General features: G+C 39.8%; 1 protein-coding gene across 4 annotated transcripts in view; it reads left to right on the forward strand.

Moving 5' to 3' along the window:
* The window catches only part of RABGAP1 (RAB GTPase activating protein 1), a 77033-nt gene that overhangs the window by 59703 nt on the left and 3526 nt on the right, over positions 1–13804 (forward strand). For all 4 annotated transcript variants that reach the window (XM_075112113.1, XM_075112116.1, XM_075112114.1 and 1 more), the window contains 8 exons: positions 1321–1446; positions 2064–2207; positions 3784–3825; positions 4170–4298; positions 8591–8683; positions 9633–9743; positions 12522–12626; positions 13096–13179. In XM_075112113.1, coding sequence (XP_074968214.1) covers positions 1321–1446; positions 2064–2207; positions 3784–3825; positions 4170–4298; positions 8591–8683; positions 9633–9743; positions 12522–12626; positions 13096–13179 — 834 coding nt within the window. The remainder of the gene's footprint in view (positions 1–1320; positions 1447–2063; positions 2208–3783; positions 3826–4169; positions 4299–8590; positions 8684–9632; positions 9744–12521; positions 12627–13095; positions 13180–13804) is intronic.

Here is a 13804-nt window from a genome sequence, read left to right on the forward strand (position 1 = left end):
CTCTGTAGTTCTCAGTGGAAGAGGAAGTCTGGTCTTCAGTGGAGTATTTTCCATAATCTTGTAAAGTCAGAGAAGGATATAGAAGAGATTGTGAACTCAATTCTTTTGAAACAAAAGCCAAATGATTAATGATAACAACCTTTTAGTTCTTTGTAACTGTAATCTGAAATATTTACTTGATGAGCAACTCATTCTTTGTTACTACACTGAATCAGATCAAGAAGGGTGATGCTTTTTGATAGGAGGACTGAAAATTTTTACTGAAACATATGTGCTTTCTTTTAGCTAATTGCCATTTTTTTTAATATCCATTGCATTAGAGAGACTTACTGTCAAGAATGAACAGTGTGTTTATACTGGAGTTCTTTCTTTAACAATAGCTGTTGCTTCTGGGAATGATGTATGCATTTAAAAAGGCTAAATTTCAAATAGGTTTCTTTTTATTTCATTGTCTTTGAAGTCATCCTTTAGAGTGTGGCTGCTAGGGAAAATAAATATTAAAAAGAAACGTTGCAGAAAAGGAAATTAAGTTTCTGCGAGTCCTTCGCTACTGGTTTGGAATGTCTCAGCAAAGTTTTCAGTTTTAACAAACTCCATCTGCAGATTAATAATAGAATACTTGGGATTAATGTTCTGTCCTTTACAGGAACAAGTGATTGACCTGAAGTCAGGCTCTGCTATGGAAATAGGAAAACTGAATTTTGTTGTCAGGGAAAAATGTCTAAACACTGATGAGCCGCAATGAGCGTTTCTTCAGTTTTTGGCAGGAAAGGGCTATTGAACTTTCCCAAACCAATGCTGAGTTGTGATATGTGGAAATTTTTGTAGCAGTTACTGGCGTCTCTTGTTCATGCCATCTAATAGAAAAGCATCAAATGTAATAATGTCATTTAAAAAGGTAAATATACTGTTAACAATAAGGGAAAATTCCCGTTTAATATCTTCTAGTGATACTGCTTCTGTCTTAGTTACATAGGTGACGGGGGTGAGGCTCTTCAAAACCTGTAGGATTCTGCTTCTGACATGATTTGGAACACAGACACCGAGAAACTGCTTTGGTCTTGATGTCTGAAAGATGTATTTTAGCTGGGCGATTGAGAGCTGGTTTATTTCACTGAATAAGAATGAAATGCCGTTTGCAACACTAGACCTCATTTTGTGTGTTGATATTCTTGTTTACTTCTAAACTGGATAAGCCAGATTAAAAAGCAGTGACAATTTGGCGTTTCTGTAAGAGGGAGAAGAAGGGAGGTAAGGGCAAATGGAACCGATGTGAAAGGTTTAAATGCTCTGTGATAAATACACTTTCCTCTGTCACAGATGCCTGAGGAGCAAGCTTTCAGTGTTCTGGTCAAAATCATGTTTGATTATGGACTCAGGGAACTTTTCAAACAAAACTTTGAAGATTTGCACTGCAAGTTCTATCAGCTGGAGCGCCTCATGCAGGTGGGTGTTCAAACTTGCGTGAAGTGAATGGATCAGAGCCTGCAATTCAAAACTAGCAATTTATGTTATACATGGATAGTGTGTGTGACCTCTTAATAAGGATGAAGAATGAGGGCTATCCATATTGGAGGTTTTTTTAAGAGTAGAGAGTGTTGACTCGAGGCCAGTCTGGTGCCACTGGCTGCACGCAGTAAGTTTGAAGGCAGACCTGCCTGACCGGTTGGAGGGGCTCTCGTATGGCCTGGCAGAGCGCTGGCTTCTGAGCTCACTGCAGGCATACCACAGAGTCGCTTCGCAGTGCCGGCACATCCGCTGGCTGCCTTCCCTGCTAAGGTGAGAGCTCAGAGATTTGCGCTCGTGCATGTGATATAGTGTCCTTCTGAGCATTCACGCCGGGGCAAACCTTCGGTGTCCTTAGAAGGTCCTTCAGCACGTCAGGCAGCTGTCTCTGTCAGGCCTGGGTGGATACAGAAGCCTGCCTCACTGCACTGATTGTCCCTTTACCCTACTTCTGTTAGTTTGGGATTTCAGCTACAGTTTGAAAACAGTGTATTTTAACTTTCAGTATTTATGTGTGTGTTGGGTTTTTTTAATTATTATTATTTTTTTATTATTAGGAATACATTCCTGATCTGTATAACCACTTTCTGGACATTAGCCTTGAAGCGCACATGTATGCTTCCCAGTGGTTCCTTACCCTGTTCACGGCAAAATTCCCCCTCTACATGGTCTTCCATATTATTGACTTACTCTTATGTGAGGTACGTGTTACAACTGCAGACTTGTACTGCTGGCAACTTTTGACAGCTTCTCCCTATCTTCATTCATGTCCTTGTTACTATCTGTTCTTCCAGAGCTAGGCACGTGGTAGTTATTTTAATGTAAAAGTGTTATGTTTCTGCAGTGAAAAAGAGTTCTTAGCGTTTTAAAGGTATTAATTAGGAGTCAATAGATGAAAGGTTATACTCTCCTATTTCTGTTAACACTGTTGAATCTATGTGAGATCCTGTGCAGCGCTCATGGGGTGAGAGTTAATTTACAAATATGTGGATTCCTCTGCTGTTAAACTGTATTATATGCAATGAGAACTTTTTTTCTAAAATATTATTGCATGGAGGCCATTGTGTATGAAATTGCCCAGCTAACTCTAATCCTGGTAATCTAACAAGCTTGGAGCTCTTTCTCCTGGAAACTTGAAGTCCCTTTATACTTCACAGCATATATTTAGAAAACAACATTCTTTATGTTGAGATTTAGTACGTAATTATGTTTAGAACAGCGTATTTGGTAGTATGCTGCTAAATAGCATAATTTGAGTCAGAGCTTAACGTAAGTGAACAAATCACATTTCGTACTGAAGCATCCTTGAGTTATTTAATGGTTTCTTTTTTACTCACTGGTTAATAATACGCATCCATTCTTTGCTGGATCTGCAGTCGTAACTGTGAAGTGGCAGTTTGTCTGCATTTCCTTTACTGAAGGGTTTCAGCATTCATAAATCTCCTGGTCAATGTTCTTATCCTTTCTGTGTATCTTTTTGCTGCTTGATTTGTCCATGTGCCAATGCAATAGAAAGTAACAGATGGTATTGAGAAAATCAGACCTATTTGTTTAGAAACATATTCAATTCATAAATAGTAAATGTGTTCATGATGAAGTTTTAAGGTTTTTTTATAATTTTCAAGTAATAGTGAAAGAAGAATTTAGTGGGAAAAAGGCGGAATCTTGAAATAAGATGAGCAATCTGTCTTGATTATCAAAGGTACCCTTAAGAAGGTGTATGCTACTACTGACTCTAGAGACTGTAGATAGGCAACATAAATAAAACACTTCCAAAAACTAGTGGCAAAATAGATGATGTGGGACTCTGTCCTAAAGTGAGTCACTTTCTTTTTCATTGCATGAATTATCACAGTTTTTTAATACCAGAACTAAATATATTGAGATATATATCGCTGCATTTGAATCCAGTATTTTCAAGAGTTGCTATGTGAGAATTAAATGATTTGAACTGACCAAGTAGGCATTAAAAACTAAAATAAAGTACACAACAGTGCCTTCATCATTTGAGAGTTTCAAACTTATACAAAGGAGATAGTAAAACCTGTGTTGAGACATTGTTTTGCTATCTACAATGTTATCCAGTAAAAATAGTTCCCTGATTGTTTGCAAAGTCATTCTCTGGGCCTTTGATTTAATATTGCACCTGGTTACACTTGTATCCTGGTTCTGCTTTTCACAGAAACTAGACAAACAACAAAACCCACTAAATAAGTTAATATCTAGTCTTGTAAATGTTGAGAAATTAATTTATTTTGGCATTATTTTTCTCTCCAGGGAATAAGTGTTATCTTTAACGTTGCACTGGGATTACTGAAAGTGAGTATGCAATGTTACATTGTGTTTATGCATCATCATACACAACATAAAAAAATTAAGATGCCCATTACAAAAATATTATGCTTTTTTTAAAAAAACCTAACAACTTCCTGTATTACATGTGCTGTTGTCTGGCATGCCCTGTGCAGTGCAGCGCTTTTGAGGGTGGGGTGGCGGGGAAATAGAAGGTTGCAGAAATAGAAACAAACACTATTTGTAGAAGGTTAAAAGCAGTTATGTTCTTGGAGCTTTACAGAACTGTAGTTGCATTTACCGTCTCTGAGAATTCAGTCATTGTACAAAATCTGCTTTGCAGTTACTGGTTTTTCTTTCCTCGTCTCTAGACTACCAAGGATGATCTGTTACTGACTGACTTTGAAGGGGCATTAAAATTCTTCCGTGTACAGCTTCCCAAGAGATACCGTTCAGAAGAAAATGCAAAAAAGCTGATGGAATTGGCATGTAATATGAAGGTAAAGTTGTGGTGACAGCAACTGCAGGCATATCTTGAACGGGTACAATTTCTGTTTCCACATGTAACTTCGCAGCCCTCTTGTCCAAATGCAGATACATTGCAGATGCTTTACAGAGAAACACAGTAAAGCCCCCAGATTGTCAGAGTGATGCGGGCCCACCTGGAGAGCTCAAAAACAGCGTGGCTTTCAGAAAGCAATATTCAGTGCTACTTTAAAAAAAAGCTTAATTGGCTAATGGAACTAATATGAAATAGTTGCAGACATCTCTGCAGTTCTTTGATGAAATCTTTTTCCAGTATTAGCTGCAAACAGGGTAGTATCATCAAGAGGTAGTGGGGAGGTTTCATTTAGAAAAGAGTAAATAATGCAGAAACAGAATGTCATCTTTCAGACACAGAATATGGCTATTTTTAATTGCAGGTGTAGGTGATGTTGATGTACTGCAATAGGGAGTTCGTTAAAAAAATGCATTGTTTGATTTACAGGTCTTCTAGGGAGATGAAGGAATATGATATGGCATTTAATGTTTCTTACAAGTCAAGCTAGGGAAATGACCTCGATGTTTATGTATTCCCTGGGTGAGGTTTTGATTTCTCATTGTTTTACGGTGGGGGATGTATGCCGCTTTTTTTAAAAAGCGTTTTAATTTTCCGTTCAAGACTATTTCAGTTGTACTCAGGGTAGCTGACAATAACAGGTTCATCTGTTATGATCTTTGTAGTCTAAAGAGGGCCTACTTCATATGAAATTAAACAAAGTGCTGGCTGAGTTGTATGTTGTCTAGTGCTGCCACAGTTAGCTGAAATTTTTTAATAAAGCAAAAAAGCATTGTTTTTCATGAGCAGCCCATGTGGGAGGTTTACACTCCTTTGGCCTCCTTTGCTTTTCCTTCGGGTGCTGGAAACAAGTGCTAAGACAGGCTGGTTGGAAGTAGAGCCCTGACACGTGCCGTGCAGTGTTTGGTGTGCAGATGTTTCTGAACATGAATCTTGAACATGAATTGTGAGTACCGACTGCTTCTGCGAGGGTGTTCTGAGGCCACCAAGCGCATCTCGACTGTCTTTTAATGTGGTCATCACAGCTGTTTGACTTCTCCCACGAACCACTGATTAGCTGTTCATACAGTCAATGTTCAAGAAATACTGATGATAATCAGATTTCTGACTTGTATAACAGAAACCATCCATCAGAGTGGAATGTCATCTCTGATCATTATAGGCGCCTTCTTTTGAACAGAATAGAAAGAGAAACTAGAGTTCATTGTGTACTGTAGACTGGAGAGCTGCTGTCCCATAAATGAATTGACCTCTATTAAGAAAATGGGAATTAGTGAAATTATTCAGAGAGCTCTGTGAGCTCTCCTGTATGTTTGAACTACTGAGGTAAACAGTGGAGGGTTTTTTTTTCTTGATGTGGGGGTTTTCTTTTAGATTTCAATTGCCCACTAAGCCCTATTTCTTAAATATAACTGTATGAAATAAAAGTTCTAGCCTTTGACATTAAGGCTTTAGTTATATATAGCAAATATTGCATTACCTCACAGCTGAAAGTCAATTGCTTTTCTAGTCAGTAAATATTGTAACTAAAGCTTTATATAGGCACTTCGGAATAAGCCCTCAAAGTGAAAATTCTGAAAAAATTTATGGTTAGGGTGTTATTGATCCCTCTTTATAGATGTAACGATTGAGTTCTAAAACTTTGATAATTTATTTAGTGTATTTTAAGGAAGCTGTGATTCTTTCTTCACAGTTTTATGTAGGTTAATTTTTACTCAAATACACTGGTATGGTTCAAAGTATCTTTTTCCTTAAAATTCACTAGAGGAATTCTTTTTAGCGTCAGTGCATAAATACACAACTTCCCTAGTATGTTAACATTAAAGGCATCTTGTACTCCTGGTGTAGTAGCAGTACGCATTGCAGTGTTCTGCATAGACTTCAAGCATATCTTACATGAAACTAGTGTAGAAATTACAGAATAATCAAGAATAAAGTAAGCTATTTTAGCTCTCCAGTCGTTTAACATTAGTCACAGATCAGATGTTGCACGTGCATCTGCTTAAGGTCATGTGTAACAAGTGCATTTGCCTTTCATTTTTCCGAATAACAACTTGTTCCTCTTCCCACTCTGCCAAAATTCCCTGCGTTCCCAGTGCCATGTGAAGTAGCGAAAGCAAACAGTTCTCGGAGCGGTACGCGGCAAAGTTGTCCACTGCTTCCTCGAGTGCTCTGTGTATTTGCGGGGATTAAATGGGAGGTTATGGGTGAAGTACAGACTGTGCTACTGGGCTCTGGAGAGGTGCTGAACCCTTCGGTATCACATCCGTGTGTGTTGCCCCGATGGGAGCGCTGCACATAAATGCCTTCTTTGACCTAAAATGTAAGTCCTTTGCTGTCAGTAGAAATCTCCAGCTCTGTGTCTGGAAGTGGTTTTGTGCAGAAAAGGGCCTGATGTCAAAATAAATCATTTGGGGGGGGGGGGGGCGGGGGCGGGGGAAGTAGCCTGGCTAAGGCATTGTGATTACAACAGCATTCTGCTGGAAAGGAGGTCAGTAAATGATCAGCTTGAGACAATACTGGATTCTTAAAGTCAATGTTGCAGTCAAATGTTAACAGAGGTACTGCTGCCTCCTGCACCCCTGAGACACTGGGGTGGGACTTCAGTGTTCATTTCTGCTTTCTACCACTATGCAAAGCCAAAGGCCTTGCTGACTGCTCGCTCCAGGGCACGGTTCCCTTTAGGGCCCCAACGTCCAGAGACAGTGACAGTAGCAAATCTTCTCAGGATCACCTCGTTATCGGTATCTAGAGGCAAAACTGGTTTTATGCACTTGGAAAAGTAGAAGATGAAAATACAGTGGTGTGCCTGCCTTCCTTTTCTCTCTGACGTGGCTGGACGCCTCACGTCTCAAGATGTAGTATTTACATAGCTTGAGATTTGGTGTACGAAGCCCAGTAATTTGGGCAGTGTTTCAGCAGGGGCAGAGCAGTGAAATAACCTACTGATGTTACTGGCTTCATTGTCAGCAGAGGGTTAATACTCTGCGCGTTTGTCTGGAGTGCTTAGTAAGAGTAACTTCTGCAGTTGGGATGTGGCTGGACTGGCTCCAGTTAAATGGGCTGGCATCTCCAGAAAAACATCCACTGAAGTACGGTGGAATGTTTCTGTGCAGCTCTCACTAGAGGGAGCCTAGCTACCAGTTTTCTACAGTTCATTTCAAATAATTATAATTATAAAACCTAAGATCAGAGAAACTGAGCATGTTTTCCATTCTGCCAGTTATTTATGCATGTAAAATTTGTTTAACGTGTTTCTCAGCCAAGGTTTTTTTTAAGGAGGAAAAGAGCCATAGATTTTTGATTTATTTGGTTTACTGAAATAACAGTAAAGGTTCAGCAGCAACTTTTAATACTAGAGAAGTAATTTAGATGCATACTCACTTGCATGTGAAACACTCACATTGTAGCATATGGCACAGGTGACACCAGGACAGATGCTGGCCAGGATCTGTTACAGGTTCTCTTGTGTCCTCTGTCCCTGTAGGGCTTGAACACTGAGCACAAAACATTGAATTCAACACCTCCTATCTCTCCCTTCTCACAGAAGGGGAAACCGGGACCCTGACAGAGTCACTTTCCTAGAGTTGTGTGTCTGTCAGAGCGGAGGACAGAATTCCAGCCTTCCAAATCCCAGAGCAGCAGGGGACAGAGTATACGTGCTTCTGAGTTGTCGCTGCTTGCCGAGACACCTAAGCAACTCTGGGACTGGGCTGTTTTCTGCTGAGCTTGAGTGACACTAGCAGAAATGTCAGCTGAGCCTGCACTTGCCCTTTCAGCATTTGCAGTCTCATGTCAACCAAACACTTCTGCGTGATGATAAATGTTACAGCTGAAAAAGCAGCTAAAGAAACCTCAGCATTGTGCTAGTTCAAAAATTAAACACATCTTGTGGGTTTTGAGGCAATCTGTTATGCTGAGCCGCTGTAGTATTAGGAGCATCAAATAGCTGCACAGCACCAAGGAGAGCTCAGGTAGGATGCTCCTGTAGATGCCTTTCAAAAAACTCTTCTGTGTTCCACAAAAGGATAAGAGGAAGGGATGCTTCTGTCATTATATTGAGTGGAACAGAACTTCTGACCATGCTAAGGGTTTGATACTCAAAACCGAGTGAAGATCTTAGCTGTGTTTTGTAGAAGGCAAGAGCTGCCTAAAGCTTGTACCATAACCCTTTGTGAATTGTGTTCTTTTATTGATGTTCTGGGCAGGAACTAATGGGCTGCTTTAATTTAGATTAGCCAGAAGAAGCTGAAGAAATATGAAAAGGAATATCATACCATGAGAGAGCAGCAAGCTCAACAGGAGGACCCTATAGAAAGATTTGAGGTAACGCTTACTTGCCTGTGTCTGATTTAAGACACAGTAGCTGCGGGAAGTTCCTGCTTTGACTCCTTTTTCTTTGGGCTGTTTTCTTTGTTTTGGGACCAATTTGGGTACAACAGGGGAATTGGCTATGTGAATATGAAGTGAATCTCTCTATATTGGCAATGTTAATCAGGATGGGCTTACACAACTGTTTCACTAGAGCCCATTTCTAGCACTTGTGTAACATGCTGATTGCACCAAAAGCCATGAACAGCAAGAAGATGCCTAATTGATTATAACTCTGCCTTCCGTTTATAATCCTGCCTTCATTCCTCTCCCTAATTTCAAATTATGTATGTTACGGTAAGTATATAACCTTATAAGTATTTTATTTATAAAATAAATATACTCTAGGAATAAAATTTTTATATACAATGATGTATGTTTATATGTAACACATTAACACACACACACATATCATTTTATATATTTCAAGCTGAAGAGTTTTAAATAAACTTTCTTTAATATCTGTCTGAGTGCTGGGAGTTGTAACAGGAGAAAATAGAGTGGTTTTCCCAGGATCCTCTGCTCTCACCTATTTCCAGCATGCAAATTCTATTTTGAGCCAAGAAAATCAGTACTTGCAGGAACGTCCTGGCAAGGCATTGATGGCAGAATGACACCCCTACTATTGTGATTTTCAAAATAATTTCTGTAGCTCAACAAGTAGTAGCTGAGCAGAGTTATTTATACAGGGTTCTTCTCAAGGCTAATATTTTATTTACTTTATTTTATCTTTACAATATGGCTCGCTAGTTTTGTCCTCATGGAATTTCATGCAGGTAGAGTTGTCTTTGCATACTTGAGAGACCAGGTAGGCATCTGTGCTCAGGCACAGTAAGCATTTTGTTTCATAGACAAACACCGGGGAAGACCCTTGTCTTGATTTCTTCTGTTTTGTTTCCCACAGCGTGAAAACCGGCGCCTACAAGAAGCAAACATGAGGCTTGAGCAAGAAAACGATGATCTTGCACACGAACTGGTGACTAGCAAGATCGCTCTGCGAAAAGATTTAGACAATGTAAGACATGTCTTTATGCTGTCTAGTGGAGACAAGGCACTAGGGCTAATTCCTCAGTACTCCTCTCATTGGAGAGGAGGTACATAGAGTATTTTTTTATTTGGGCGGGATAGGATTCTTTCCTCGGTGTCTTGTTGCAGGCTGATGATGTGTAGGCCTGTGTCAGAGGTCCACGGGAAACGGGGCCAGTGGCTGAGACACTAATTACTCTGAAAAGCATTCAGAGTAATTTGAGTGAGAGGAGGGGTTCTGAGCCTGTACTCAACTACTCATACTTGCTTTCTTCTCTATGTGTATTAAAGGAAAGTCTAGCAGGAGCTAAGTCAAGTCTTTGAATTGCCACAGAGGTAATAACATGGATGCTGTATTCTGCTTTCCTTCAACTGATATTCTTAGGAACAAGATTTCACAGCAGACAGGCTTTTGCAAAGTGTCTAATAAACTTGAAAGTCCGAGTCTGTCTGGCTCACAGTGGAATCAGATTCTCAGGTTCCTTAGGCAACTCTGAAGATGTTATTGTGGTTTCCATTTGGCTTGTTCAAATCTGCCCATGTGAACTCACCATCCTGGGTCGTTCCCTGTATCAGCAGAGCTCTCAAGAGGAAACCTTGGGTTCACTTTGTGTTACAGGAATTTTTTTTTTTAAGCTTGCTGTCCCATTCCCTTCTTTACATAGCCATGTTTGGGTAATTTTGTTAGGTTGTCTTGTTTTTTTTACAGGACATGCAGAGACAGAAAGATGCTGGGGTTTGTAGTGCACGCGGTAGGCTAGAACACATTTAGCCCATCTGCTTGGGGAGATGAGGGGAAGAGTTCAAGTGCTCGTGTTTTGCCATTCTTGTTCTGTACCAAGATAAGTGCATTTCTGAAATCTCAAAGGAAAATGACTTCTGAAAATCATACAGTGCAGGAGTTGACAGGCTTCAAAATGTTTCAGCTTATCTGCTTCAGAGAATTTAAGGTTTCCCACGGTCTCCTGGAAACTTGCTGTTGGAAAAATATTCATAGTAAATGTTGATGCTAATGGGTGAACGTTGCTCTTAACGAGGTTTGGTTTATGACTTTCAGGTTTATTACATCTGCTCTTCAGTGTTAAAATCTGTGAATCATAGAAGTGTGTTCTAGAAGCAGGGTTTTCACAAAGCATTGGTATGTTCAGTTCCTGTTACCTACACTTTTTCCCTTCATCAGAGGTAGCTCATAGAAGGCTATGCGGACTGGTTGCACTCAGAGAGCGGACTCCAGCAAAAAACGTACGGAAGCAGCTATTTTTGTATCAGCTGTTAACTGTTGTTTGTGGCTGCTTGACCCCATATGAGACACAGCTATGCTTTTACATTGATTCTCTTAAATGGAGAGCTGAGCGGGGAATAAAATTAAGCAAAATCTTTGAGATACCTTATTGGATATGTAATAGTCATGCTTTCAAAGATGGTAAATGATGTTGGCAGCATTTGGGTTATCCCCCAGGAGGAGATAGGTAGGTTTGATCCTACTTTAGGATCCTGATTAATTCTTCTAATTGGATCCTGAAATGGTAAGTTTCATTCTACCAGCCAGATGTCCTGAAAGAAAAGTACCAAAGGGCATTGTTTAACACACCTTTTCTAATACCTTCATGACATGTCTGAAATCTTGCAGCCTAAAAGATCAAAGCAAAGCATTTGAAAATACAAGAATTTCCTTAATATCCTTTGCACTAGACCAGAAAATAGGCTTCATTTTTCTACTGTTGTTAGACTCCCACATCCCAGTTTTCTTTAACTTTAAAACAGTTTAAACCATGTATAATGAAAAGATGTTCTCTTTGCCTTTGCCATCTGTTTTAAAGGATCAGCAGGACTTTAAGGGACTAAAATTCACTTTTTGATTTTCTTCTTTTGAAGGGAATTGGTACAGCTACTTTCTGAAGATTTTATATATCAGTTGAGTTATTGATCTATTTTTATGTAGAATTCATACACCTATTGGGAAGTACTGCATTGCTGTGTATAAGACAGGAAAAGGTGTCGTAACTTCGCAGAGAGAGTTTTCAGTGGTTTATAAAGAGCCAGAGATTTTTTTCAATGATACATCTTCACTCTTAAAAAATGCAGTAAAAAGGTTTGTACGGTTTATGGTGGGACATCTCTTCTCTTTAAGGAGGAAAGGAGAGAGGGGTCTGACTTCTACGGTTGCTTTGGCGGCTAAGTTTCTTCATGCAGTATTTTCTGGGTGGCATAATAAAGATGGTATCACATCCATTGGTAGGTGTCATAGAGTTCTGGGAGTTTTTAAAATGTTCATTAATTCTGTTTTCATTGCAAGGTTGAATGTTTGCAAATTCCCCTTGGGTCTAAGTTGGTTATAGTCTTTTATTGATCTTGCATATTGTGAGCTGTTCTGTGCCTTTTGTTTTTTCCAAATGTATTGGCCAACTTCCAGTCTGGATGAGAAAACAAAACTTGTTTCTGTTATTGGATTTTTTTTGAGCAATCCCTACTCCAGTTTTGCTAAAACTAATCACTGAAATTAGAGAGGACTTTTGGAGTGATGCAGCGTAGTGGTATACTTCATTAATTTTGATTTGTTGCTGCTTTGCCATTGCAGATGGTAATTTTTTTGAAAAATAAATTTCATAATAAGGTTTTATTGTTATTAATAACAATTAACAGACCCTTATTAAGAAGAATGAAAAGACCGCTGTCTTGGCCGTGTCCTGATGGAGCCTGTGCCCAAGGGGGCCCAGCACAGAGGAAAGCCTCTCGTCAGTGCTGTACTCCGCTCTTTCTGTTTCAGGCAGAGGAGAAGGCAGATGCTCTCAATAAGGAACTGCTAATGACCAAACAGAAGTTGATCGATGCAGAAGAAGAAAAGAGGCGCCTAGAAGAAGAATCAGCTCAGGTTAGGGGCGTTTCTGTCATTTCCACATTTCTGTGCAGCAAAGAAATAAAAAAGTGACAAGTGTGGGAAGGTCTTAATGTTCTAAGTCATGTTTGTCCCTCTTCTGTAGCGTAAAGGACGACAGCAAAGCAGAATTCTTCACTTTCCTGCCAGGTGCTTCACAGGGGAGTGAATTTTTAACTTGAAATCACGAAGGCACGGGCTGTGCCAGAGATTGCTGCACAGAGAGGCAGTACAGGACTTCAGCTGTCAGCACTTCTTGTTAATATGTTCTTCTCTCAGCTAGTCCATTTTTTTAACAATGGTGGCCACCGTAGTCTGGCTTTTTCTTGTCTGCATGGAGCTGAGCTAGGCTGTTGTTCCCTGCTGTGGAGTTACAGCAGTTGGGTTAAGGAGGAGGCGGAGGTACCACCTGATTATTTTACAAACTGTACAAATATATAAACCCTTTACTTTTTTTTTTCTGCAGCTGAAGGAAATGTGTCGTAGAGAGCTAGATAAGGCAGAGTCAGAGATCAAAAAGAACAGTTCTATTATTGGTGACTACAAGCAGGTAAGTACAACTTCATGACAACGCAGATTGCTTTCACATTGCAAGACTTTCTCAGGTATTTTAGGAGATTCTGGAAATAAGTGTAATCTGTGACATGCATATGAGGAGACATCTTAGCTGTTTTAAATGGGAAGCTTGTTTTGTGTTTTCTTTTGCTGAGATCCTGATGCTTGGTGGTCAGTTCTGTTTGCCCATGGCGTAGGTGTTTGAGGGTCATCAGCCACCACAGCCTCTCTTACAGCCTAATGCTGTTCACGTGGGCTCTTGTGTGTCAAAGGTTGACGTCATTCCCTCCAAGCTTCCCTTCTTCAATCAAATGGTAACTGCACTTAAGAAATAAAAAAGATGCCTGTTTTTTCTTTCAAATTGGAATTCAAGCTCCTGATCATAAGGTATCAAGGGAGCAAATTCATGTATCTGTTTAGTGAGCTCATAACCTCAAAACGTTCTTAAGTGTGCATCACACAGGTCTCAAGGAATGAATTGGGTTGTTTGTTAGTCTGGCTGTCTTGCCTGGTTCTTCTGTTCCAAAGGCAACAAAAAGAGCCATGCCATTCCTAACCTTTTCTGGCTCCTTTAACGAGGCCAAACTTCCAATAACTTAGGTTGAAACTGCACCTTTTCC

This window comes from Phalacrocorax aristotelis, chromosome 17, assembly GCF_949628215.1.
Source record: "Phalacrocorax aristotelis chromosome 17, bGulAri2.1, whole genome shotgun sequence".
In the NCBI taxonomy this organism is placed as follows: Eukaryota; Metazoa; Chordata; class Aves; order Suliformes; family Phalacrocoracidae; genus Phalacrocorax; species Phalacrocorax aristotelis.